Here is a 27,849-nt window from a genome sequence, read left to right on the forward strand (position 1 = left end):
ACCTCAGGTGATCCACCTGCCTTGGCCTCCCAATGTGCTGCGATTATAGGCGTGAGCCACAGCACCTGGCTAGCTTTGTTCTTTTAAAATATCCTCTTGCCATGGCTGAAATGTGAAAGCACTGAAATCAACAGCCAAGGGTCATTTATAGAACTGGAATGAAGAGAAGGCATAGGAAGTATTTCATGCATGGCGGTTCCTGTGCTGGTCACTTTCACAAACATTACCTTCTTTAATTCTCAGCCAACCCTGGGAGATGCATATTATTCATAAGGGAACCAAGGGTCAAAAAGTCTAGGTGACTTGGGTGGCACCCAGATAGATCTTGAAATTCAGTGAAAGCCAAATAACTCAGAAACAGCAAATGGAAGCAGTTGTTCAATGACACTAAACTGAAATATAATAGAAGCAGTTGTTCAATGATACTAAACTGAAATATAATCTGCAAATGTGAATCCATTAAATGTACAAATTGTTCCAGTGTGCTGACTCCTCACCCCACCACACAACGAAGGAATTCTTTCTTGTTTACTCCTAGCTCGATGAATTCATATAATGTCGTCTGCTATTTCGATATAACAAATCCAAACCATTCCTCTTCTTATACACCAGGAACATATTAAATAGTGTTAAATCCCGAGAATTCAGTAAGATTTAATATCCTAGCACATCGTCAAGGTAGAGAGATTTCTTTGCCGTATAATAAAACGCATTCTTTATGGTTCAGATTATCTTTTTGCTGGCCACGCAGACACGCCAAGTTGAAACCTGCTTCTAATGATCACACCTACTCTGTACTGAACGAACCACAAAAAACAATTATGGGTAAACGCCTTTCAACATCAGATGCTTGAAATCTTTTACATGTCTACCTTACGTGCCTTGACACATTTGTTGATGTGGATCCCAGACAAAGGGTGTTGTTATTCTTGGACTGTCATGAAGGGCACACAGCCCCCTTACAGAACACATACATAGCCTGACATAATTTGAATCTGCCACCATTAAGACAAAGCTTCGAGATAAACCTCACTAAGACTCAAAAAGCGAAAACACTGTTTCGGGTCTGCAATTTGGAGGAAAATAAAGTTTGAGAAAGAAGCACCTGGACATGAAATTTGAGGGTCATTTGTTCCATTTTTGGAGCTCACCTGTTGGGTTTGCAGGAATATCCAGGAGGGTCTTCAACAGCTTCATGTCTTTAATGTTGTGAATATAAATGGACTCTTCTAGGCAAACCAGCAGCCTCTGTAATCACACAGACTTATCAGTCTACCAAACCGTTCCTTACAAAGGCCCTGACCAAATCCAAATCATTCATCTTTCATATGAGTCCTAACTTGATGCTAAGCCTAAAGGAGAATTTTGATGATGCATTTTGAAGATTATGTTTATGGATGTACACACATACATAATTATCCACCTGAACAGAAGCATAAAATGCAAGATCTTAACAAATTTTATTAGAAATTAAGATTGTTTATACTTTTATCTCCTTCCTGCTTCCCTCCCTCCCTCCCTTCCTTAGAACAGGGATTCCTGAACACTGTTTTTTTTTTTTTTTTTGAGACAGAGTCTCACTCTGTCACCCAGGCTGGAGTGCAGTGGCGCGATCTCAGCTCACTGCAACCTCTGCCTCCCGGGTTCAAACAACTCTCCTGCGTCAGCCTCCTGAGTAGCTGGGATTACAGGCATGAGCCACGATGCCTGGCTAATTTTGTATTTTTAGTAGAGATGGGGTTTCACCATGTTGGTCAGGCTGGTCTTGAACTCCTGACCTCAGGTGATCGGTCTGCCTCGACCTCCCAAAGTGCTGGGATTACAGGCCTGAGCCACTGCATTCGGCAGGACTTCTGCACACTTTCTGATCAGACCCCCTGTGCCATGTAAGGCAATTTCATGTGTCCTCTCTAGTTTCCACGGCCATCTGACAGGCTGCCTTTCAGTGTTTATAGCACAGGGCTCCCACCTGTACAAAAATGGGTTTCTTTGCTTTCTGTCTATCACCAAATCTTAGGTTTTACCCCTCTCCGAATAAGAATAATTACCAGTTCTAACTTCTTGCTACTCAGACTCTCCTCTAGGCCTGCTTTTGGGTTGCTGTCTGCAGCCCTGGCAAAGGGAAAAGGAGAAGGGCTTCAGCCCTCATGTGAACACCCCAGTGTCCCATGTCCCTATTGTCCTCCCTGGGCTCCTCTCTCTGGTGCTTGCTCTCCCCACTGCTGTCAGACCCTTCTCTTCTTCTCCAAATCAAAGCTTGTCAGGTTCAGAGCCTCTTCCCATGACTGTGCTCTCAGCTAAGGGAAAACAGGCCACAGGGTTGATGTGTTGAGTGTTTAAAGGAATATAATGCATAGCCAGTACAAGGGCAGACTTCGGTGCTGGTGAGGACGTGTCAGGAAGGCATTTCTGGTCGGGCAGCTCCTTGAACATCTGAGCAGCTGCCGACCACCCCTGCACATGCCTGGCTTGGCTTCCCCCAGGCCAGTGTTTCTCAGACCTGGATGAGCACCAGAATTGCCCAAGGAGCCAGCCCTAGGTCTCCCGGGAGATTCCGGTTTGGGAAGTTTTTAGACGAACACCCAGGTGATTGCGATGCACACTGAGGCTCGAGAACCACTGCTCTCAGCCAGCTCCTTTTATTCCAGGGAACCTCAGCTGGAAGGGAAGGTACCAAAAAATACCACACAAAAGAGACAGGCTCTGCTCCTGGGAAAAGCCTGCCCTGCTGTTCCCCCAGGAAGACTCTCCATGGCTCAGAATGATGAAGGTCATCAGTGTTAACCAAGCAGAAAAACAAAAGTTAAACACCTTTCTCAATTTTTTGTTTCTTGTTTTTTTGAGACAGGGTCTTGTTCTGTCACCCAGGCTGCAGTGCAGTGGCAGGATTATAGCTCACTGTAGCCTCGACCTCCGGGGCTCAGTTCATTTTCCCACCCCAGCCTCTCGGGTAGCTGGGACTACAGGTGTGCGCCACCATGCCTGGTTAAATTTTTGGTACTTTTTGTAGAGACCTGGGTTTCACTATGTTGTCCAGGCTGGCCTCTACCGTCCTGAGCTCAAGAGATCCTCCTGTCTCGGCCTCCCAAAGTGCTGGGATTACAAGCATGAGCCACTGTGCCCGGCCCTTTCTCAGTTTTACTTAAGGCTCTGTCATAGGTCTGAGACTGGGGGTTGAGGGTTACAAAAATTTCTAACAGGGTCTCAAAATTGATGATAAATATGAGTGTTCCTCTGCGAAATATTCTCTGACTTATCCACTCCCTGTGCCTTTTGCCAGCACATGCCGTGGTTTGAACTATGTGGTTCTATGCTTGCTTCTGTTCTGAGGTTTCTGATAGCCTCTTGTGTCCCCTCCCAGCCCAACAGCCAATCCCCGGGATAGGGGGCCTCGACATATGCCTCTCATAGGAACAGCGTCTACATCTAGCCCATCTGATCTGATCTGCATTTTTTTCCCACGAGCTCTGATGGCACCATCTGCTCTGCGGCCCACTCAGCTGAATTTCAGGTCACCCTCATGCTGGCTGCAGATAAGACTAAACGCAGAGGGAAACAGAAGGAAAACACTGGGAGGGGACGAGGATGCACTGTGTCTTAGTTCGTGTGAGAGCGTGCTTCTGGGGTGGGCACGATGCTGCTAATTGCTTTTTTAACCATCAGTTTTCAGCCCCTCCAGAACCATGGCCTTGCCTTCAACTCGGCTCCTTGTCTGTTGCTTTGACTTTCATCTACTTTTCTAGGTTTTATAAGTAATAACTCCTTTTATCAATTACCAAATATTTATAGCATCTGCCCTAGAACACCATAGATTTGGCCTCAGGGGATTTAAGCCAATCAGCCTCCATCTGGATAGCAAGGGTCCCTGGGAGCAGATTGAAAAAGAACTGTAAAAGTGTGCAAATCTAAATACATCATACACCTGGTTTATTGTCTTTATTCCATAAAATATATTTCCTCAGTTCAATGCAAGAGAAATAACATTAACTATAAATGAAACATATGACAATTCCTAAGTGTTCTTCCTTTTTCACATTTTTAAGTTTTTATTTTTTATAGAGACAGGGTCTTGCTGTGTCACCCAGGCTGGAATGCAGCAGCATGATCGTAGCTCATTGCAGCCTTCAACTCTTGGGCTTAAACGATCCTCCTGCCTCAGCCTCCCAAGTAGCTAGGCCTACGGGCACATGCCACCATGCCCAGCTAATTTATTTTTATAGTAAAGACCTAGTAAAGACTAGGTCTCATTACGTTGCCCAAGCTGGTCTCAAACTCCTGGGCTCAAGCAATCCTCCTGCCTCGGCCTCCTGAAATGCTGGGACCACACTTGGCCCTTTCCTTTCTATATACTTAGAAAAAAGGGATTTGGGGCTGGGCGTGGTGGCTCACGCCTGTGATCCCCACACTTTGGGAGGCTGAGGTGGGTGGATCATGAGGTCAGGAGATCGAGACCAGCCTGGCTCACATGGTGAAACCCCATCTCTACTAAAAATACAAAAAAAGTAGCCGGGTGTGGTGGTGGGTGCCTGTAGTCCCAGCTACTTGGGAGGCTGAGGCAGGAGGTGGAGGTTGCAGTAAGCTGAGACTGCACTCCAGCCTGGGCAACAGAGTGAGACTCCATCTCAAAAAAAAAAAAAAAAAAAAAGATAAAAGGGGGATTTTGGATCCTTATAACTCCTTATACAAATCTTCAATTTTTTCCTTTTTTTTTTTTTTTTTTTTAAAAAAAGAAACTGTGCTGTCTAAAGGCCTGAGGAAGTAGCAGACTGAGTGTTACAGAGCAAGACACACTGCCCTTGGGCCTTTATCATTTCCCCAGAGTGGGCAGTCCTGCCGGACACCGCAGAATCCCTACCTGGCAAGAGAGACTGCAGCAGCTGAGTTGCTTAAGCCAAAAGTTAAGTCCCAAACCTGAAAGTTTTCAGAAAAGCAAACCCCCAATACTTCCCAGACCTGCTTCAAGTCATTCTTGTCGGAGGAGAAATGCTAAAGGAAGGGAGAACTGTTAGATCTTGGTTCCGATGAACTGATGTTCATCTTGGTTCTGATGTTAGATCTTGGTTCCGAGAACTGTTAGATCTTGGTTCATGGCTTTGCCATGAATTGCTGACAGTTGCTGGTGCATCAGGGTTCTTTCGAAGGTGGGGGAGGAGAACCTCACAGTTAATGAGTATTATATTAAGGGGAGGCTGGCACCTAAAAGTTAACAGACTTGGACACTCAAATAGGCCTTCCTTGTCCCATTTGCTACTGAATATACCAGACAGAAAGAGAGAAATCATATAAACAAATACAATAGATGTGATTTGAGAGCTCCGGTCTTTATAGATCATTTGCCTAAACAATCTTAAAAAGATCATCAGGTACCAAAAACAGACATTTAACCTTGTATATGGATTACTGTTATACGCAAGGATAAAAAGTTTAGCAGCGGAACTTAATCTGCTACCAACAGATTTCAAAGAAAACACTTGAGTCAAGAATTTTATCTAGAAGCCTTCAAGTAGAAAACTCTCAAACTGCCCTTCCCTCCTTGCCAAGAACGCGGGTTTCTTTTCTTTCTTACTCCTGCTACTCCCTACTTAAAAGGCCTCACTTCTCTTTCTCCAGCTATTTTTCACTGCACTGCTTTAGACGGACTTACGTGGATTTTCATTGGAAAGAGCTGATCAACTCAAAGAAACAATCCCTTCCTTCTCGTAAATTTAAAGAGCATTTATTTGTCTCATTTGTTAAAAAAAGAATTAGTACGTAAGGGTTCAGATACAAAGACAGAAGAAAACATCATCCTCAATGAATGCAACAACCACTCTGGGAATACTTAATCACATAGATAAATCTGCATGGTCACACAAAGAATCTCTTTGTTTATTGACTTATTTAACAGTCAGTCAGGAGATCGATATTTATGAGCACGTATCTACTGTCTTTTCTACCAGGTCTTATCATAGTGAACACACCAAGACAGTCCCTGTCCTCACAGTAATTTGATCAGGTGTGGTGGTTCATGCCTGTAATTCCAGCACTCTGGGAGGCCAAGGAGGATCCTTGAGCCCAGGAGTTTGAGGCCAGACTGGGCAACATGGGGAAACACTGTAACATGGTTCGGATCGATGTCCCTCCCCAAATCTCATGTCGAATTGTAATCTTCAGTGTTGGAGGAGGTGGGGCAGAGTTCTTATGAATGGTTTAGCACCATCACCCCCCTTGGTACTGTAGAGTGAGTGAGTTCTCACAAGACCTGGTTGTTTAAAAGTGGGTAGCACCCCCCACCCATCTCTTGGTCCTGCTCCTGCCACGTAAGACGCCTGCTCCCGCTTTGCCTTCCGCCGTGAGTCAAAGCTCCCTGAGCCCTCCCCAGAAGCAGATGCCGCCATGCTTCCTGTACCGCCTACAGAACCTAGAGCCAATTAAACCTCTTTTCTTTATAAATTATCCAGTCTCAGGTAGTTCTTTATAGCAATGTGAGAACAGATGAATACACTCTGTCGCTATAAAAAAACACACACAAAAAAATTAGCTAGGCGTGGTGGTGCCCACCTGTAGTCCCAGCTACTCAGGAGGTTGAGGTGGGAGGATTGCTTGAGCCTGGGAGATGGAGGCTGCAGTGAGCCACGATCGTGCTACTGCATTCCAGCCTGGGTAACAGAGCAAGACCCTGTCTCAAAAACAAAAACAACAACCCAAAACGAAAACCCAGCAATTCAAAAGGAGATCTGCTAACACCCCCAATACTTACTGAATAAGAATTTATATTTTAAAAGAGAATGTATGGCCTACTTGAGAGCAGAATAATCCTTCAACAAGGAAAATGCTACAAAACAGAAGAAGTCTTCAAGGGTTAGCTGGGAAAAAGAAAAATGAGAACCCAAGGCGGAATAGTGGGCCTTCCAGGAGAGCTGAGGACGAGGTGGGAGAAGGGCGGTTTTCCTGACCCAGGGAGCCCCGACTTCACTCTCAGGCGTCTCCTGCTTGGTGGTATTGCCCCACCATCTGCAGTGAATGCCACTATCTGGGGCAAAACCAGAAGAGTCGCTCCTCTGATTTAAGATGCCCCTGCGGTGGCTCATGGGACTGTTCAACCCAGAGCTCTGACCCATCCCTGCGGTGCCCAACCTGCACCCTAAGGAGAGGGTGCAGCCTACGAGTCAGGGACCAACGTTCTGGAAACATAAGCCAGAGGTCCAGGGAAGACAAGGTTATAACCAGCACCTGGAGTAGACTCTGTTTACAATACCCCCAGGACACGGGGCCTCAGTGTTAAAATTCTCATTAGAATTGGCAGCTTGTTTTAAAGACATTGATCTTGAAAGATGTCCATCTTTTTTCTCTGGTTCCCGTTAGCAGAAGCTTTGAAACCCTGAGAGATTTCCCCCACTCACCTGCCGGTTCAGCCTTATGGACAAGATGTTGCTGGAGTAGCTGTAATTACAGATCTCTGTGCCTTTCTTGAAGTGATACACGTTCATTTGCCGTGGTTTTGTGTGACTGACTACCACCACCAGGCTGCTGGAGAAGAGGCGCTCCACGATGTAGACGTCCGGGATTTCATCTGGGAGGAAAAGTGGCCAGGAGGTTACATGGATGGATCACTTCCAAGAAGGATTCCAGCGTCCATGACACTGGGCCCGGTGCAGGCCAGGTTCCAAAGGTTCTCCAGGTCTTGCCAGCCAGGCGCCCTCTCTGAGCTTGCATTGACAGTGATCCGCCATGCCCCCCACCCTGCCAGGTGACTTCTTACCCTCTCCCAGGGAGCACTTTCAGAGTCCTTTCCAAATATCTAAAGTGAAGAAAACACTAGTGGCCTGGCCTGGTGGCTCACGCCTATAATCCCAGCACTTTGGGAGGCTGAGGCAGGAGAATCACTTGAGGCCAGGAGTTCAAGCCCAGCCTGGCCAACATGGCAAAACCCCATCTCTACTAAAAATAGTTTAAAAATTAGCCAGGTGTGGTGGTGCACACTTGTAATCCCAGCTACTCGGGAGGCTGAGGCATGAGAGTCACCTGAACCTGGGAGGAAGAGGTTGCAGTGAGCCGAGATCATACCACTGCGCTCCAGCCTGGGCGACAAGCAAGATTCCGTCTCAAGAAAAGAAAAAGAAGACACTAGTGACTAGACTGCAAAGTCAGAGCAAAGGCAGACAGCTGTCTCTGATGATGTCTGAGTGGAAGAATCTCCCTCCAGACCCTAGGGCTCCACCGTTTGCTCTGTCAAACATGTTTGGAATGTTTGAATAATTTTCATCTACCCTTTCCCTGAGAGATTTCAAAGGTGTGACTTCTCAGTTGGGAACCTCTGCTTCAGAATTCTCCTTGTCCTGCTAGAGGGGTGCCGACATGGGAGGGGACAGTAACAGAGTTCAATCTGTACTCCCCCCACCCCCTATCTTGCTGTGCTCCCTGGATCTCTTTCCTGCTGAAAATAAGCTGGACATCAGTATTATGATGAGTACTTCTGGACTCAGGAAGTTAGTTAATGACCCTCCTGAGCACAAAGGTTACGGCTTTGGTGTCTTTCTGAGCACGTTCTTTTCATATGTGTACCTTTCTTTCACTTGGACAAGGCCCACAGGGAACAATGTGGGACAGACATAGAGCAAAAAATTCACAAGAATGGTATAATAAAAATAACATCTTACAAATAAAGTAGGAGTCCAAAATATTATTTACTGAACCACTTTCTTTCCAGGAAACTGAAAGATTGTATATTGTTTGCTATTATGATGGCATAAACTATCAGCCTGAAAAAATAAGGAAGTGACATTTCTAGTGAATTATTTACAGTGTTCACTGGATGTGCTTCAACATCATTGTCATGGGCTATGTAAGCAGGATACTGTTGCCTTCTTCAAACAGATACTTCCATAGCTGAATGAATGTTATCAGTATCTTATGGTGCCAATATAACGGCAAAAATAAGTCACAAGTGGCTGGGTGAGGCGGCTCATGCCTGTAATCCCAGGACTTTGGGAGGCCGAAGTGGGCAGGTCACTCAAGGTCAGGAGTTGGAAATGAGCCTGGCCAACATGGTAAAACTCCATTTCTACTAAAAATATAAAAATTAGCTGGGTTTGGTGGCATGTGCCTGTAATCTCAGCTACTTGGGAGGCTGAGGCAAGAGAATCACTTGAACCCAGGAGGTGGAGGTTGCAGTGAGCCAAGATCGTGCCACTGCACTCCAGCCAGGTGACAGAGCAAGACTCCGTCTCAAAAAAAAAAAAAAAAAAAAAAAAAAAGAAAGAAAGAAAGAAATAAAAGAAAATGTCACAAGTGTTCTTTAGGTTTGACAACGATAAAAATTAATGACTGTGCATATAAGCATGTGAAAAAGTCTCAGTAATATGATTTCACACAAATAATTTATTCATATAAAAAGAAAATGTTACTTAAACTGTTGCCAGATCTTACTAAGTGCCTGTGGTTTTAAAGCAAGTGGTGGCAATGATTTATATTTAAATCTGAAAAATCTTGACTTCCCTAAGTTTGACGGTTAAGGAAGGGAAAAATAGGCTGCTTGGTAGCACCTCAGAATAAAGCCTAGAAAGAGGCTCTGGTTGTCCTGCAGATCCCTGGGGTCTCAGTCACACACACTTACTGCTTCCATGGACTTGATCCAGCTGCTCCACAGAACTCAGAGAAAACAGCTTATACCCGGCTTTAGTTCCAATTGCCAGGGACCTGTGGAGGATAATGACAGCATGGGAATGACGACAGGTATTCTAACAACAGATCTGTCTGAAAATAGATACCTTTTGCCCCCTAGCCTCAGGGGTACAGGTAAACAAGCATCTGCAGGAGCTTAGATCCTTGATAACTTCCTAAATGGTGAGCATGCCTTGACAGGCAGGAAGAGTAAAAGAAAAGAAAAAAAAGTCAAAGGCAACTTAAAAAAAAAAGTGAAATGGTCAAGGGACATGAAACGGCATAAGTTCTGTCATCCAACAAAATGTCAAAGCTACCAGACATATTTTTCCAATTGGGCAGATAATAGGAAAACTGGAATGTTTAAGAATATTCATAATAGCTCAAAACTCTACCTCCAACACAACAAAGGGGTCTTCTTGTTGTCTGAGAGGCACTTTACCAGATAAATCATTTTTTCTTTCCTTCATAACTTTGTTTGTTGCTTATAAGAAGAAATACTCCTTCCTTCCTTCCCTCCCTCCTTCCTTCCTTCCTTCCTTCCTTCCTTCCTTCCTTCCTTCCTTCCTTCCTTCCTTCCTTCCTTCCTTTTTCTCTCTCTCTTTCTCGCTTTCTCTCTTTCTTTCTTTTTTTGAGATGGAGTCTCGCTCTGTCACCCGGGCTAGAGTGCAGTGGCGCCATCACGGCTCACTACAACCTCTGCCTCCTGGGTTCAAGCAATTCTTCTGCCTTAGCCTCCCAAGCAGTGAGGATCACAGGCACGCACCACCACGCCTGGCTAATTTTTGTATTTTTAGTAGAGACAGAGTTTCACCATGTTGACTAGGCTGATCTCAAACTCCTGGCCTCAAGTAATCCACCTGCCTCGGCCTCCCAAAGTGCTGAGATTACAGGCGTGAGCCACCGCGCCTGGCCTAAGAAACACTTTCACAGTAGGCATAGTAGGTCATTAGTAGGTAAAATTTAATAGATTCTTCCTTTCATCAGTTTCCAGAAAAATGTCCCGATACTTTATACAAGTAGCTCTCACACCTGGATGTACACTAAACTCAGCTGGGAAGTTTAATTGGATTTTCTTTTAAGTTCAAGTACTCTAATAAGCAGCCAAAGTTGGAGAACTCTGCTTTCTACTATGTCCTACAAAGCAATCATCACAACCAACCAACAAACAAAATAAAAACTAAACATTTATCTGGGACAAAGTGCCTTTTTAAAAAGGGACTTTTTTAAATTTTTTCTTAATTTAATTTAATTTAAACCTTAATTTAAGGTTTTCTTAATTTTTCATTTTTCAATGAGGAGATAAGATAGGACATGAATCCAGATTTTCTTGGCCTTGTGTTGAAAGTAAACATCAAAGTCGACTTTGTTCAGCAGCTGGGAATCCCCACCCAGCTCTTTCCAGCTGCGCCCTCCGCACCTAAGTGATGAACAGAATCTGACCTGGAGCACACTCAGAGCAGTGTGCTCTGGAAGCCAAGGTGAGATTCACTCTTTACAGGGAAGCATATACTAAAATAAGCAACTTACTACTACAAGCCTGGATGGCCAAGGCTCTTGTTTCACTAGCCTAAAAAAGAGAAGGTCACATGATTTTCCCTGGAATTTTTTTTTCCCTACCCAAACACTTGTTCTTCCCTGGGACACAGGGATAGGGCAACTACAGTAAACTTTTAATCCACAAGGTAGCTGGTGACGGCTCGCAGACCTCCAGCCTGCTAAGTAGCTAAACTGGTGGGTTAGACATTTGCAGCTGTGCACTTAGAATTGGCATTTAGTTCCCAGATTGAGGTATTCATGATGCCAGACAGCAACTGGAAAAGTAAGCCCAGAGCATCTTAAAACTTCAAAAAGTATTTTGTAGTGATTATTGTTTTTAAACTTTCTTCACATAAACTTTTTCACATAAATATAGATGTGTTTGGCTGCAAATTGAGGTTTGTAAAGTTTGCAAGTAAGGAAAGAAATACTGTAACTAGAGTTTTATAATAGTAATGCAAAGTGGCAGCAATTTAAAGTAATTTTCAAACATAAGCCCTGCTCCTGGACCAGAAGAATTCTACATATGAGAAAATTGCAGAGTGATGTTTTATGTGATATTTTAGATGATTGATCAATGGCCACGAAAGACTCTGAATCAAGAAATTTAGACTTAGACCTTATTTCGTCCATAAAGTCTTTCGGTAGAAACAAAATTCTAATCACCACTCACGGAAACAGAGCTGGGGACAATATTTATCACTAATCAAATGTAAAATGTACCCAAAGTAGGCTGGGCACAGTGGGTCACACCTGTAATCCCGGCATTTTGGGAGGCTGAGGTGGGTGGATCACTTGAGGTCAGGAGTTCGAGACCAACCTGGGCAATAGGGCAAAATTCCATCTCTACTAAAAAAACAAAAAATTAGCTGGGCGTAGTGGTACATGTTTATAATCCTAGCTACTCGGGAGGCTGAGACGGGAGAATCGCTTGAACCCTGGGAGGCAGAGGCAGCACTGAGCCAAGATCACAACCACTGCACTCCAGCCTGGGTGACAAAGCAAGACTCTGTCCAAAAAAAAAAAAAAAAAAAGTACCCAAAGTGTATAGCATGGTACCAAGCACGAAGTATAAGCATAGGGGACTGGTAAGCGTTTGCTGTTTTCACCTACCTTCTTTGGAAATACTGGATCCCAAATTCAGCCTGCATTTATAGAAAAAGACATGGCAATATACCTAAATATATTCAGGTGAATTGACTTATTTTAAAATCCAATGTCATACCCTCTGTGGCTCAAAGCAACTGACTGTGACAAGAACTTTTATTTATAGGCAAGGCAAAGCTGCCCAGCAGAGCCTCCATCCAAGAAAATAAAACTAACAGTAGGGAGTAAGGAAATTAACTTTCAAAGCACCCTACAGTTTTGATAATAACATTCAATTGCTGTAGAAAGCTGGGACTTTGCATTATTTAATGACTAGAATATAAATTAACACCCTTTTTTTTTTTCAAATCTAATAATGTTACAAAGCAGAATTTAGAACATTTACTACTTATAAGCAAACTAACCCCCCTTCTTAACTTGTGTTCAATTGGGAAGGAAAACATCACCCAGGCATTTCAACAGCCATGCCCTCTTGCAAAGGATGTTCTTACAAAACATCAGGATTTTATCTATACCAGCACTTTTATAAACGGCAGGTCTCAACTCATGAGTGGATCCTAAAACGCAATTCAGTGAGTCACAAGCAGCTTAGAAAAAAACGACATAGAAAATTTGCACATGATATTTTGTGAATAGTGTATGTGTTATGGGTATTGGGTGATGTTGCAATATGTATTTCTTATTGCGGATTGTGGTCAAGAAAAACTTGAAAGTCACTCAAATAACCAAGCTGTAGAGCTACTCGATTACATGATTACACATATGGTTTTTTCAAACAAAGGCATATTGTTCAGCACCGGTGTTTTTAAACAGAAACACAAAGGGAATGGAAGCCAGGGTGGCTAATGGTACATAATGGCCTTAATTACACTACTGAAGGATCAATATTAGCATAGCTCAGTCACCAGCAGCCAAGGCACAGAAACTGGTACAGCAGGAAGTGGGAAACTGGGAATCGGTCATCCCCGCCTGATGCTCTGGGTGCACATTCCAAAAAGATGATTCCATATGGTCCCCAGGGCTGGCTTCCATGAAAATAGGGAAAGAAACACGCGTTTGCCTGTAAGTCACAGAATCCTGCAGATGCCTGAAACACGCTTCAAGTCCCAGCTCCCTCCCAAAGCCCAAATGTGAACATCAAAGTAAAACATTAAACATCCACTCAAAAACAACAGGGTGGAGCTCCTGTTTCCTGGAGAGAAAGCAGTCTGCGCCCGGGAAAAGTCTTGGACTCCGAGAAGGAGATCCTGCCTGGCTGGGTGGGCGATGTGACAACAGCCAAAGAAATCCAAAGATTTCTTCCATCCAGAGCGGGCAGGCACGATGCCCTGCGCTGGGGATGGGGCAGGGGCTGGCCTGGCCGCAGGGATAGGCTGCCTCTTCGCTTGAGGCCCTGCCCAGATGCCACGTTGAGATGCTCAAGGACAAATGGGAAAGTTTTTCCAGTACTCTCATCTTCCTGGGCCCCAACTACAGAGTCCTGGATCAACTTGCAACTTCCTCTCCTTTCTCATCTTTTTGTGGCCACCGTCTCTCTTCCCCAGACACCCACTTTGGTCACTGGCTTTCCCACTGCCCTGCTCCCCCCATATTTCGTGGCCCCCGCTGCCCCACCACTCCCTTTGCGAACTCCCTGCTTTCACCCCTGGCCCAACCTTCTGGCTCTCGGAGGACACTGGGAGTGGGGTGGGGTGGGGCAAACCCCACTGCAGGCGTAAGGGGATAACAAGATCCCAACGCGTCCGAAGCAGCCACCGGCCCTCCCGCCGAGGCTGCCTCGAGGCGCAGGCCACAAGTTGCGCTCAGGACGACACCCCTGGGTCCTGACACTCTGTCCCCCACCTCCCTGGCAGGGGCCGCGTCGCGACTTACGTGCAGTCCTGGTTGAAAGAGAAGCAGCTGAGCGCCGACTCGACCCCACCCGGGGGAGCGTCCGCGCCCTCGGCCTCCATCGGGGGCTCGGCCCGGGAAGCCGCAGCTCGGAGCCGGCGACAGCCACCTCAGCAGCCCGCCCGCTCCGGCTCCACGGGCCGGGTCGCCGGTCCTGCCCCGCCCCGTCCCCGCCCCGTCCCGTCCCCGCCCCGTCCCCGCCCCGTCCCGTCCCCGCCCCGTCCCCGCCCCGTCCCCGGTCTCGCTCCGCCCCTCCTTGCCTCTCGAGCGGGTCCCGAGGACCAGAGCACCTGACAGGGCGGGCCCCCTGCCTCCGGTCACCATTGGCCACGAGCCCAAGCCGCGGCGGGCGGACACCGCCTCCTTGGCCAATCCGTGACGGCTGTGGGCGGATCCACCCTGGCGACCCGCCCCTGGCTTCGTAACGCGGCTTTCCATTGGACAAAGGCGCGTGACGCAAAGGCAGCAGGCCCACGTGGTGGTGTTTTCATTGCCGGAGCCGCCCAGCTGGGAGGGAGAGGGAAGAATGAATGCGGCTGGAGCCAGACCTGCTGGTTTCAGTCCGGCAACTGTGTCCGGGCCACCGCAAGCGGGGCAGGAGGACGCGCTAGTTCCCACCCCGCCCAGACCCCTTGACATGTGTAACTCTGCCTGTTAAACTTACAGAGTTTAGCAGAGAGGGTTAGACTCCAAAGCCCCACCCTTTTGTAGAGTCCTCAAACTGCATTGAGAGAAGCTCCTGAAATGGGGCTGCCTCAGCCAGAGAGATAGCAAGTTATCTTATCCATTGCCGAGCGGTTGAGAACCTCACTACTTGCCAAGCGCCATACTATGTATGTCATCTTGTTGAATTCTTATAAAACTTGTGTGGAAAATATGATTGTGCTCACTATACAGAAGAGGCAACTGAAGCTCCAAAGCTACACAATTTGTCTAAAGTAACAATAAATGGTAGAATGTGTATTTGCTTTCAAGACCTGTGCACTAAATAACTGCTAAACAGTTATTTGGCAAGACCTATCCGATCCGTAGCTGAAAAGAAAATGAAAGAGTGTGTAGGGCAGTGTAGTTTATGAAAGGGGTAAAGTCTGGAAGACGTAGCACAATTCGAAACTCACATAATTCGAGATAAACCTTGACAAAGGATCTCTTTTTTCAAGCTAAGTACTGTACATATTTCCATGTGGAATTATTGTCAATACGGCTTATGAATCAGGCGCTCTGCCAGCTTTGGATTGTATAATTGCTGATGGATTTTGAATTCATCGTTTTCAAATTTTGAGATGATATTTTAATTATTGTTATATGACAGTGTCTCAAATCAGCATAATTCAAATTTATTAGGTTGGTGCAAAAGTAATTGCGATTTTCCCCATTTCCCACTTTTAATACCTAGTTTATGACAAAGCCATATATATATATGTATATATTTTAATCTTGGACCTAGAATAGATGAGCAAAGGGCACTGTTTCACCTAAACCTTTCTGGTTGGATTTCCGGTTTGTGTTTTCTGAGATGCAAATGTAACAGTTTCTTTTCTCAACTTTATTTTTTTTCTCTCCACTGATGTAAAAAATAGTTCAGCTCATAGACTCAGAGATGTTACTGCTCTTTGGCTGATTGTGAGGTGTTGTATAAACTCTCAGAAGTGAATGGAACTGCTGTTTAGATACTTCGTGCCATTTTTGTAACCTCTCAGATCAAAGCTGCTTCCCCCCCCACCTTCCAGCTCTGTCAAACGCTGCAGTCATTTCTGTCCTGGTTAGAAAACCTAGAATCTGGCATGCTAGGTGCTAAATTGTTTGGAGAATTACATGAAGCGTACCATAAAGTTTTTAAAGTGTAAGCTGTTATTATCAGTTTGTTATTAAGAGTCTGCACTTTATGGGGTAGATGTGGGAGCTGGTGTTAGTTTTTGAGCAGGAGTGTTTCGTGATAAAAGCAGTGTCTTTGTCCGATAAAGTTGGCCAGGGTGTGCAGAACAAAGTAGAAGTGGGAAAATACCTAGAAGTCTTTAGGGGACTAATGTGAAATTCTGGAAGTAAAGGCACAGGAGAGACTAGGCTAAAGTGATGAAAACAAGGCCAGAAAATTAGACCAAATCATGGAGTTGTTTTCAGGCAGTGCTGACCAATAGATAAAATGAGCCCCAAATGTGAACTCCACATGTAAATTTCAATTTTCCAGAAGATACATTTAAGAAGGTAAAAAGAAATAGGCAAATTAATTTGAATAATATCATTTATTTAATCTAATAGATCCAAAATATCATTTCAATATAAAGATAATCAATATAAAGTTACTGATCAGTTAATTCAGGTTTTAATTTTCTTTCTTTCTTTCTTTCTTTTTTTTTTTTTTTGAGACAGAGTCTCGCTCTGTCACCAGGCTCACTGCAACCTCTGCCTCCCGGGTTCAAGCGATTCTCCTGCCTCAGCCTCCTGAGCAGCTGAGACTACAGGCTACAGGTGGGTTCAAGCCATTCTCCTGCCTTAGTCTCCTGAGCAGCTGGGACTACAGGTGCCCGCCACCATGCCCAGCTAATTTTTGTATTTTTAGTACAGATGAGATTTCACCATATTGGCCAGGCTGATCTCAAACTCCTGACCTCGTGATCCACCCGCCTCGGCCTCCCAAAGTGCTGGGATTACAGGCATAAGCCACCATGCCTGGCCTTAGATTTTAATGTTTTTAGAACTAAATATTGAAAATCTGGTGTGTGTTTTTTACTTATAGCATATCTCAGTTCTCATGAGCCACATGTTAAGTGTTCATGTAGCTGGTGGCTACTTTATTCTCAGTAGACTCTTGAGGGACTAAATGACAGGCATGGCAACTAATGGGGAAGGGGAAGGGGCAGGGAAGAAGAGGGAAGAGTCAAAGCTGGTTTCGTGGTTGGGAAGGGGAAGCCTGTTGAGTTGCTTTTAGAAACTAGATCTTCAGTCAAGTAATGAGGAAGATTTATTTCATTTCAGGCACTTTTCATTAGCAGCAGAACTGCATGCTTACTGGAATTAAGGTTTGGATGTAGAGATGTGGCCATGGGAGAAAAATGGTCACCTTCCCAGCCCCAACCTTCCTGTGAACGATCCCCCTTATATGTTTCTTTCCAGGCTAATGGTCCATTATGCCACCAGCCATGTGGAAATAACGTCCCAGGGCTGCCTCATCTGACTTCCTTTTTCCCAAGACAATACGTAAGTCTATATTTTTATATAAATCTATGCCTATTTTAGTAAGAACCTGCATTTGTAGGTAAATTTAAAAACTGGTGAAAACTAATTCTTATTTTCAAAAAGTACCTTGTGAGCCAAATTGAATACATCAGCTAGCTGGATGTGGTTTGTGGAGGGCTGGTTTGTGATTTTTGTTAGAGGTGTAAGCAGCCACTTTGAAGAGCTCCACCCTCAAAAAATTTCCCAGAAGTCCATTCATATAAAAAGCCAAGGACAAGGTTATAAATAACTTAAGAAGTGCTGAATCCATTGAATGTCAGACTGGTTTTTCTTTTTTAACATTCTAGTTCTGGGTTCTGTGGAAGAGGACATTCTTGATTTGAATGTTGGGCTTACGAGCATCCTAATTCTTACAATTTCTTGCAACAGCAATTTCACTACTAAATAACATCAGCAAAAGGTAATGGGGTAGGTGGGACGGCAAACAATGCTTTGTTCCAATGGGAATAAGATTTTGGCTTCTTCTCTTTCGACTGAAATTCCTAAATGTCTATCTTTTCCCTGAAAAACAAAACAAACAAACAAAAACACCTCCATTATTTCTAGGAAAACTTACTCGTAAGTTACTTACCAGTCAGCAAAATCTGGGAGAATAAAGCTGGGCTCTGGGAATTAAAAGCATGTTTGGTAATACAAAATTGCAGGCCACGATTCATCTAATGGAGAGACTTCTTATTTGTGTAACAATCAGGTTGTAATTTTAAAATGCTGATTAGGGCATGCACAGGGCATTCACAGGGGAAGGTGGAAATGAGATGTCCTGTCTGATGCAACACTCCTGTCACCCCATATGGTCACTCATGGCACCCAACCATCTATAATTAGAGTAACTACTAGGTGAACAAACACTGTTCCTGTTCTGCTCTTCTTTTTATAAAGTCCATTCTATTTTTACAAAACCAAGTTACAGGAAATAATCTCCTTTTTCTTTTCTGCTATGGGGCAATACTCAGAACATGAACTGAGAACGAGTTGAACCCTAATGGGCCAGTTATGTGGCCCTTTGAGAAAGGGTAAAGTAGGAAGGGCCTTGGGACAATGGAGCCAAGAGGGAGAGGGAGGGAAGGGCGATGTGTCAGTACGTGGAGGAAGTTCAAGGAGTCAGCCCTATGGTGCCAGGGTAGAAGAGGAGGGGTTGGGCTGTGGGGTGATTTCTGGGAAAGGAGATGATGGATCTGATTGGCAAGCAGGAAGCCAGAGATCTGGCTGAGCAGCAGGTGCAACTGGGTTTTTGTTTCTAATTATAGACAGTTTGTGTGAGATAGCATGGCTGCAGGGAATGAAGGACCCCTATCATGTGCCCTTGTCCCCCAAATGGAACCATTATTTCTGGATTTATTGATGGAAAGGGGAGAGACAGGGAGCAAAAACTAACAACACTTCTAATATTCCTTGACTTACATATTCCTTCCCAAGAGTCAGGAAAAATGTCATTTCATGAAAGAGTGAACTGATGTCTTAATCTTCATTCTCTCCCCTCACCCATCTTATGTTTGCCTCCAGAATAACCTTCCTGAAACAGCAAGGTGAATCACAGGTTTTCAATAAATGCTTGCTGATTGGCTGATGATCACGAAGACAGTTGCTCTCTATGAGTGCTTTTGCTAATGTCCTTTGAGCTGAGAGTCTATTACTCATGCCAGTGCAGAGAGGTTCAATCAGGGTGTGTTTGTTCACTGAGGCATCTTCAGATTGGTCGAGAATACAGAGACGGGTTCAGCAGGTCAGCCGATCACCCTGCCTTAAATTTTAGAGTATAATTATAGGCGATATCTGAAAATAGAAAACCAAGCTTTCTATAAAGCTTGGTTTGGAGCGTCATCCATCTTCTCATTTAACACTAACCACACCTATCTGGTCTAGGAATGTTTATCCCCATCAGGCAGCTGCATATGCCGAAGTGGAGACTGTTGAGTAAGTTGCCAAAGGCCCGAGCACAGTTTTTGATGCAGGTGTGGTTGTATTCTGTCCCTTCCACTGGGTGCCCGGGTTGCCAGTCCACGCTGTCTCTCGGACTCCTTTGGCTCAAGGCTGGAAATAGAATTGGCATCTTAACCTGTGCTTCATCCTATGAGGGGACAGAGGAGCAAGGGGTGAAGAGATAGAGGCCGAATTATGCCAAGAGGTCACAGGCTAAGTACAAGGGGGAGAGTGTGGAGTCCTGCAGCTCTTCAAAGGGCACCAACACTTTGCCTACATTTACCAAGGGTACGTCTAGAAATACTCAAAAACGACCTTTGCTCCCAGAGGGTTAGCCTGTGCTCCTGGCTGGGCATGGCTTGTTGGGAAGTGCTGTACTACTTTAGGTTTCTTTCTAGTCTAGCGGTGGTGTAGGGAGTGGTAACCATTTTTTAGAATCAGTCAACCCTGGGAAGAAGGTGGATTCAAAGGCTTTGGGGTGGAGGTGAGAGGGGCGTGGCTAAGAATCCCGAGATTCTTGGTGAACAGTGCCATCTAGTGGTCTGCGTGATTTAGTTTTAGGATGGTTGGGTGGACACCTCAGGAAAAACTGGCTTGAGTGATAAGATATGGGTAGCCGGTCCGAAAGCCCCAAAAGGTAAGTCTCTGAGGCTGCCTTGTGTATTCTTCCAAAACCTGTTTACTGTCTATAAATGGAAAACACAGAAGCCTCCCTCACCACTCCCTCTGAAGAAGAAGAAGTTTGGAAGGAGTTTGTATAATCATTCATTCATCTGATCAATTTTTTATCACGTGCCTGTTGTGTACCAGCCATGGCCCCAGGTTCTAGGGATATGACACTGTCCAAAAGAAATAAATAAAACCCCCTGCCCACCAGGGCAGAGAGACCATCAACAAGAAAAATGAGATGTATAGTTCCTAGATGGTGATAAGTGCTAAGAAGAAACGCACAGCAGTGAAAGCGTGTTTGGGAGTGTGGAGTGTGGGGAGGAAAGATTTTGCATAGGGTGGGAAGGGAAGGCCCCACTGAAAATTTCCATTTGAACAAGACGTCTGGAAGAAAAGGGAGCAGATTATGCAGTTATGGGGGAAAAGGCTCAAAGAGCAACGAGGAGGCAGGGCCACTGGAGTAGGGAAGAAGAGTGGGGAGAACTACAGGTAAAAAGGTCAGAGTGACCTGAGAAATCGCTGGAAGTTCTGACTCAGATTGGAATTCGACACAAGCAGCTGTGCTGAAAATAAATTGAAGGTGTCTTGGGAGATTTCGCTTTAGCACGTTCGAGTCTCCAGAAAGCCCAGCATTATGTTTATTTAACATTGTTTCCCAAGTACTTTCCAAGCTTATTTAAAGATAGATCCCTGTCTTCCAGGAACACCCACTACATGTGGGAACCTGAGAAAATGGAAATCAGCTCGGATAAGCAGACTGGAACATTCCCGACAGCCATAAACAAGGCCAGCACAAGGCCAGGCAAAAACCGTGTTTAACCCAAGGCCACACCATAGCTGCAAAATTACTGACACTGGCATGTCTAATCCTTTCGTATCAAAGCCTCTCCCAGACCTACTCAATTTCTCCACTTGCTGAACAAAAATTTCTGAGATACCCAATGAGGAAACCACCCTGCCTCACGACACACCCGTTCCTGACCTGATTCCTGTTTCTTCTACCTTTCCCTCCCTAGCATCACTTAACACAAACCCGGCAAAATATCCCTTTCCCACAGCCTCTTACTGAGATGCCTCATGGCTCACTTGATGTGCACACCCTCTTGCTGCAGGAAGTTAATAAAACTGACATTGCCGAGGCGGATGGATCACAAGGTAATTAGCTAGGTGTGGTGGCGTGCGCCTGTAATCCCAGCTACTCAGGAGGCTGAGGCAGGAGAATCACTTGAACCCGGGAGGCGGAGGTTGCAGTGAGCCAAGATCACGTCACTGCACACTGCACTCCTGCCTGGGTGACAAAGCGAGACTCTGTCTCAAAAAGAAAAAGAAAAAAAAAAAAGTGACATTGACAAGATTCATTCCTCTTGTACTTTACCTGTTATCAGAGCCCAGCATTTCATAGAACAAGTTGTAAGAATAGCTAGACAAAATGATTATTTCCTATTATGAAATTCTGAGTCTAAAGATAAGACATTGCATCTCCCCCAAATCTGTCTTGTGTACCAATTGAGAACAGCATCTTAAGAATGAAAAGGGTGAGGAAGTGTGGTTTTTTCTTTTTTTTTTTTTAGACGGAGTCTCACTCTGTCGCCCAGGCTGGAGTGCAGTGGTGCGATCTCAGCTCACTGCAAGCTCCACCTCCCGGGTTCATGCCATTCTCCTGCCTTAGCCTCCCGAGTAGCTGGGACTACAGGTGACTGCCACCACGCCTGGCTAATTTTTTTTTGTATTTTTAGTAGAGACGGGGTTTCACTGTGTTAGCTAGGATAGTCTCGATCTCTTGACCTCGTGATCTGCCCACCTCAGCTTCCCAGAGTGCTGGGATTACAGGCGTGAGCCACTGTGCCCGGCCAGCTTATTTTTATAAGTTGCTCCTTGTCTCTCTGGTCCCTTCTGCTGCTAACATTTTTGGCTGAACATTTGTACTATGGGACCTCTTGGCTTGGTGAGGGTTTAATACTCTTCCCTCCTGCCAGGAGCCTCCTTGGAGTTTCTCAGGCAATGCACGGATGTCTGAAGACAGACCAGATTGGTTCTGGGCAAAACAAAGGACATTGTCTCTGCTTTCTATTATTATTATTATTTTTTTAGATGGAGTCTCACTCTGTTGCCCAGGCTGGAGAGTAGTTGTGCGACCTTAGCTCACTGCAACCTTTGCCTCGGGGGTTCAAGCAATTCTCTTGCCTCAATCTCCAGAGTAGTTGGGGTTACAGGTGTGCGCGACCACGCCCAGCTTATTTATTTATTTATTTATTTATTTATTTATTTATTTATAGAGACGGGGTTTCACCATGTTGGCCAGGCTGATCTCGAACTCCTGACCTCAGATGATCCACCCGCCTGGACCTGTCAAAGTGCTGGGATTACAGGCGCGAGCCACCGCGCCTGGCCTGTCTCAGCTTTCTTGAGCTGTAGTGAGTGTATAGGCAATGGTGATTCACAAAAGCAGATTGCATCTTAGAAAGCTCCCTGCAGCAGCAGTAGAGGATATTGGAGGTGGGTGGGTGATGGGGCAGAGACCAGGTGACAGGCTGGTGTGTCAGTCCAAGTCAGACACTGGAACTTAGGTGCTTGCTGCGGGTGGAGGTAGAATGTATAGGACTCAGTGGCCTATTAGATGAGGGAACAGGGAGAGGCAGGTCAGCATGGAGATTGGTTGTCAGTGTAACTTGGGTTTCCTCTGGCCTTACTGGCTTCTGCGTGCAAATGGGCCTGTGTTATCAGTTACCCAAATTTCATCGGCTTCTTCTACCTTTTATAGAACATTCAGCTCCCTCCAAAGCCCTTCCTATTAATTACTGGGAATCCCCGGAAACACCTCGCACCTGCAGGGACCTGCCCTTTTAGGCGTTGCGCATAGGGATGTTTGTTTCTGCTGAGAAAGGCCCTTGTGATGGATGCCTCATTGCTGCCACCTGCTGGAGTTCACTGTAACAACACCGAAGTGTTTTTTCCCCCAGTATACACCCTTTCTGCTTGTATTGAAATGATTATGTAAGTTTTCTCACTCTCTCTCTCTCTCTTTTTTTTTTTTTTTTTTTTTGAGACAAGAGTCTCACTCTGTCACCCAGGCTGGAGTGCAGTGGTGCGATCTCGGCTCACTGCAACCTCTGACTCCCAGGTTCAAGCGATTCTTGTTCTTCTGCCTCCCGAGCAGCTGGGACTACAGACACCTGCCACCACACCCGGCTCATTTTTGTATTTTTAGTAGAGACGGGGTTTTGCCATGTTGACCAGGCTGGTCTCGACCTCCTGGCCTCAAAGGATCCGCCCTCCTTGGCCTCCCAAAGTGCTGGGATTACAATCGTGAGCCACCGTGCCCAACCATGTTTTCTCCTATGTTAATGTGGAGAATTATACTGAGTAATTTTTTATTGAAGCGAAATTCACATAAAATTAACCATTTTTAAGTGAACAATGCAGTGACATCTAGTGCGTTCACAATGTTGTGCATCCACCTCTGTTATCTCGTTCCAAAACATTTCCATTATTCCGAAAGAAAACCCTGTACCCCTTAAGCAGGTACTACTCATCCCTCCTCCCCAAGCCCTTGGCAACCACCAGTCAGCTTTCTGTTTCTATGGATTTATCTATTCTGAATATTTCATATAAATGGAATTACACACTATGTGGCCTTTTGTGTCTGGCTTTCACTTAGCAGAATGTTTTCAAGGTTCATCCATGTTGTAGCATGTGTCAGTATTTCATTTCTTCTTATGGCTGAATGGTATTCCTTTGAGTATGCATATCACAATTTTATTCATTTATCAGCTGAGGGACACTTGGGTTGTTCCCATCTTCTGGCTGTTGTGAATATTATGAACATGGGTGTACACGTACTTATTTGGTACCTGTTTTCAATTCTCTTGAGAATGCTCTGAACTCCTAGGAGTGGAATTGCTGGGTCACCTGGTAATTCTATGTTTAACTTTTTGAGGAAATACAAAAATGTTTTTCATAGCAGCTGAACCATTTTACATTCCTGTAGCAGCATACAGGGACTCCAATTTCTCCATGTCGTTGCCAACACTTATTATTTTCTGTTTTTGTTTTCCAAATTATTATAGCCATCCTGTGGGTGTCATGAACACTAAAGTTTTATGAGATGCCTGCAAACTGCAAACCCTTGGGACATCTAACTAGTGCTCGATGCCCCAGCATTCTCAATGAGTCAAAGCCCTATGGTATTCTCAAGACCCCTGTGCTCATTCTGGGTCCCACTCTTGACACCTGGACAATAAGTTTCAACCCAGAGCTCTCTCTTCATGAAACTCAAATGAGAGTTCATGGGGCCGTGTCAAGAACTCGATATCTGAAGCAGATTCCAGGCTTTCCTTCCTGGCCTGTTCTTTCCAATCTTATCTTTCATTCTCCTAGCTAAAACCTCTTGATATACCACCAGCTCTTTAGGTACACTGGGATATGATTGCTTCCAAACTTAGCTGCTTAGCTTCCCCCAGGGATCTCTACTATGCAGGGTTTGTTGTTGTTGTTGTTGTTTTGTTTTTCTTTGTTTGTTTGTTTTTTGGAGACACGATCTTGCTGTGTCACCCAGGCTGGAGTGCAGTGGTGCCATCATGGCTCACCGCAATGTTGACTTCCCAGGCTCAACTGATTCTCCCACCTCAGCCTCCACGGGTAGCTGGGACCACAGGCACATACTGCCATGCCCAACTAATTTTTATGTACACACACACACACACACACACACACACATTTTTTTTTTTTTTTTAGAGAGATGATGTTTTGCCATGTCACCCAGGCTGTGATGGAGGTCCTTGTTAGGATGGAGAGTGGGGCCAATCATGCAGATGATATAGAAAAATAAACACTGAGGACCAGAAACTTTGGTCCCTTTGGCTCTAAGGAAAATCCTGTGTGACATCAAAGAGGGCATGTCTAGGAGGTATTTGATATCTGTATCTGGGGCTAAGGATAGATATGTGGGATTGACAGAGAGATCCGGGAGTAATTGGGGGAAGATGTAGTAGTTGAAGCTGTGAGAGGAGGCAGGCTGTAATGGAAAATGTGTCAGTTGGTGAAGAACTGGAATGAAATGTCCTGGTTTGACGTTTTGAATATTCATTTAATTTTAGGAACACTATCAGAAAAGAGGCTAGCTTGTGAGCTGAGTCGGCTGCAGCAGCTCTAAACCACACATTGCTGATGAGTGAGAACCTCTGTTATAAATGGAAATGTGAACTGGCAAATACTCACTGGCTAAAGCTGAATGCACCAGTTTATTTTGGTACCTATTATGTCCGTGATCTCCTATTTTCCTTATTGATTGCAAATACGCACAAGGAATAAAAAGCTGGCTTGCTTTCCAAAAACATGACCGAATGTTTTCACTGCTGAATATCTAAAGAGGGTGCAGATTGGACTTTTTGTTATTTCTCTGAGGTTAGAAATGTCCTTTGGTGGGTTTCTAATTTTTCATGAAAGGTCAGTTCCAGAGACTATTTACAAGCTGTTAGGAAAAACATCAAGCAGAGAAGACATATCTCAAAATATTTAAAGTGGCCCATTCCTAGGTTCTCAGCTCTTCTCTCTCTACTTCCTCTCCAGGGATCCGTTCCACAGATGGGGGTTTAAGTCAGCCTTTATCTGTAGGTGACCCTTGTCTGACCTCATACTCTGGAATGCTCCATATGCCTCTGACTTTCATTCCAGGGAACATCAACACCCACTTCCGCTGGCATTCCTGTTGGGATCTCTTTCTCCTGAACAATTGAAAGAGTCCTGCTTCAGTGACTCCCAGGGAATGTCGAGAGTCATTTTTTTTTAAAAAGAGATTTATCCCACACCAACACAGGAATCACTCATTTTGCACCATTTTATGCATTGTCTGTTTTCAAGGTAGGCCGGTTTTTTTTCTCCTGTTCTTCCATGAACATAGTATAGATTCGTAAGTCCTTTTGAAGTGTAAAATTTCCCACAACCACGTAGCTCCATTTCTTCTACCCCCAGGAATTTTTTTTTATCACATTAGCCTGTGTATTTCCCCCAAAACAGTTATCAAAACTGAAATTATCTTGTGATTTCTTGGTTTACATGTTTACTATCTGACTCCTCCATCTAAAAGGTAAGTTCCGTGAGGATGGGGTCCCATGTATCTTCTCCCAGCACCTAGAGCAATGCCCCCATGTATAGGTGCTCATGAAATGTTTGTTGGCTGACTGGCTTACAGAATCAGTTGCTTAAATATCATACAAAAGTTTCCATCATGAATGTCCTTTTTTTTTTTTTTTTACTCTCTTGAGTAAGGATGTTGTCCTGATTTAACTAGCATTATTGACAAATGCCAGTTAACTGTATTAGTGGTTCTCAAGCTTTTGGATGCTGTTTATACTCTTAAAAAGTATTAAGGACCCCAGCTGGGCGTGGTGGCTCACGCCTATAATCCCAGCACTTTGGGAGGCCGAGGCGGGCGGATCACGAGGTCAGGAGATCGAGACCATCCTAGCTAACACGGTGAAACCCCGTCTCTACTAAAAATACAAAAAATTAGCCGGGCGTGGTGGTGCGTGCCTGTAGTCCCAGCTACTCGGAGGCTGAGGCAGGAGAATGGCATGAACCCAGGAGGCGGAGCTTGCAGTGAGCCGAGATGGTGTCACTGCACTCCAGCCTGGGCAACAAAGCGAGACTCCGTCTCAAAAAAACAAAAAAGTATTAAGGACCCCAAAGAACTTTTGTTTGTATGATTATATCTATCATTACCTAGTGAAATAGAAATTAAAACTGAGAATTTAAAGTATTTATTAATACACTAAAGTAATAATAAACCCATTACATGTTAACATTAATATTATTTTTTATTCCCCCAAGCATACAAAAAAACAGGGAGAACAGAGGCATTGTTTTTTATTTTTGCATATCTCTTTAATGTCTGGTATAATAGAAGACAGCTGAATTCTTATATCTGCTTTTGTATTCAATGTGTCATGATATCACAACATCATGTAGCCTTTGAAAAACCCCTCTGTGCACTTGCGAGAGAATGCGAGTAAAAAAGGCGAGTAACATCTTAGATTTCTTTTTTTTTTTTTTCTTTTTTGAGATGGACTCTCACTCTGTCACTCAGGCTGGAGTGCAGTTGCGTAATCTCGGCTCACTGCAACCTCCACCTCCAGGGGTTCAAGTGATTTTCCTGCCTCAGCCTCCTAATAGCTGGGATTACAGGAGCGTGCCATCGCACCCAGCTAATTTTTGTATTTTTAGTAGAGGCAGGGTTTCACCATGTTGGTCAGACTGGTCTCAAACTCCTGACTGCATGATCCACCCACCTTGGCCTCCCAAAGTGCTGGGATTACAGGTGTGAGCCACTGTGCCCGGCCCATCTTAGATTATTTTGCAAATAGTTTTGACTTCACTGATACCCCAAGAGAGTCTTGGGTAAACCCAGGGATTGCTAAAGCACATTGAGAACCAAAGATTGATATTAGTGGAGAGGAATATTTTTCTTTGTCTTTGAACTACATTCTCTTTAAACACTAATTTTCTCTTCGATATCCTTTGCTTAGCTTAGTATTAGAACACATTTGCATTCCTCAAGTTTGCCAAAGGTGACCAAGAGGAAGGGGTGATGGAAAAACAAACCAAAGGTTAGTAATTTGTTGCTTTTATACAGACACATCCACATACAAACAAAAACAACAATAAAAACATGTGCCTTTGTGGAGCATGCACTGTGTGCTCTATATTTTCCAAAGATTATTCTTATCTCAACATTTCCAGGCAGGAATTATCAGCTCCGTTTCATAGACAAAGAAAAGGAGGCTCAGAAAACCAAAATAACGTATGAAAGATTGCCAAGCTAATAAGTAATAGAGAGGTGACTGCCAC

General features: G+C 44.6%; 1 protein-coding gene and 1 long non-coding RNA gene across 4 annotated transcripts in view; one reads left to right on the plus strand and one right to left on the minus strand.

The window, feature by feature from the left end:
* Nucleotides 1-27,849, minus strand: part of WIPI1 (WD repeat domain, phosphoinositide interacting 1) — a 148,199-nt gene that overhangs the window by 23,653 nt on the left and 96,697 nt on the right. Inside the window, exons 2-5 of one of the 3 annotated variants that reach the window (XM_077972590.1) lie at nucleotides 14,161-14,310; nucleotides 9,596-9,678; nucleotides 7,383-7,552; nucleotides 1,152-1,248 (exon numbers count right to left, since the gene is read on the minus strand). In XM_077972590.1, coding sequence (XP_077828716.1) covers nucleotides 1,152-1,248; nucleotides 7,383-7,552; nucleotides 9,596-9,678; nucleotides 14,161-14,240 — 430 coding nt within the window. In that variant the 5' untranslated portion in view covers nucleotides 14,241-14,310. Of the gene's footprint in view, nucleotides 1-1,151; nucleotides 1,249-7,382; nucleotides 7,553-9,595; nucleotides 9,679-14,160; nucleotides 14,334-27,849 lie in introns of those variants that run through there. The other 2 variants (XM_015120182.3, XM_028836715.2) reach the window with 2 other exon arrangements.
* LOC114673003 (uncharacterized) lies at nucleotides 16,549-17,815 on the plus strand. Its single transcript, XR_003723539.2, has 3 exons — nucleotides 16,549-16,647; nucleotides 17,293-17,376; nucleotides 17,703-17,815. It is a non-coding gene; the product is annotated as an uncharacterized LOC114673003 (long non-coding RNA).

The sequence above is a fragment of the Macaca mulatta genome, chromosome 16, assembly GCF_049350105.2.
Source record: "Macaca mulatta isolate MMU2019108-1 chromosome 16, T2T-MMU8v2.0, whole genome shotgun sequence".
NCBI lineage: Eukaryota > Metazoa > Chordata > Mammalia > Primates > Cercopithecidae > Macaca > Macaca mulatta.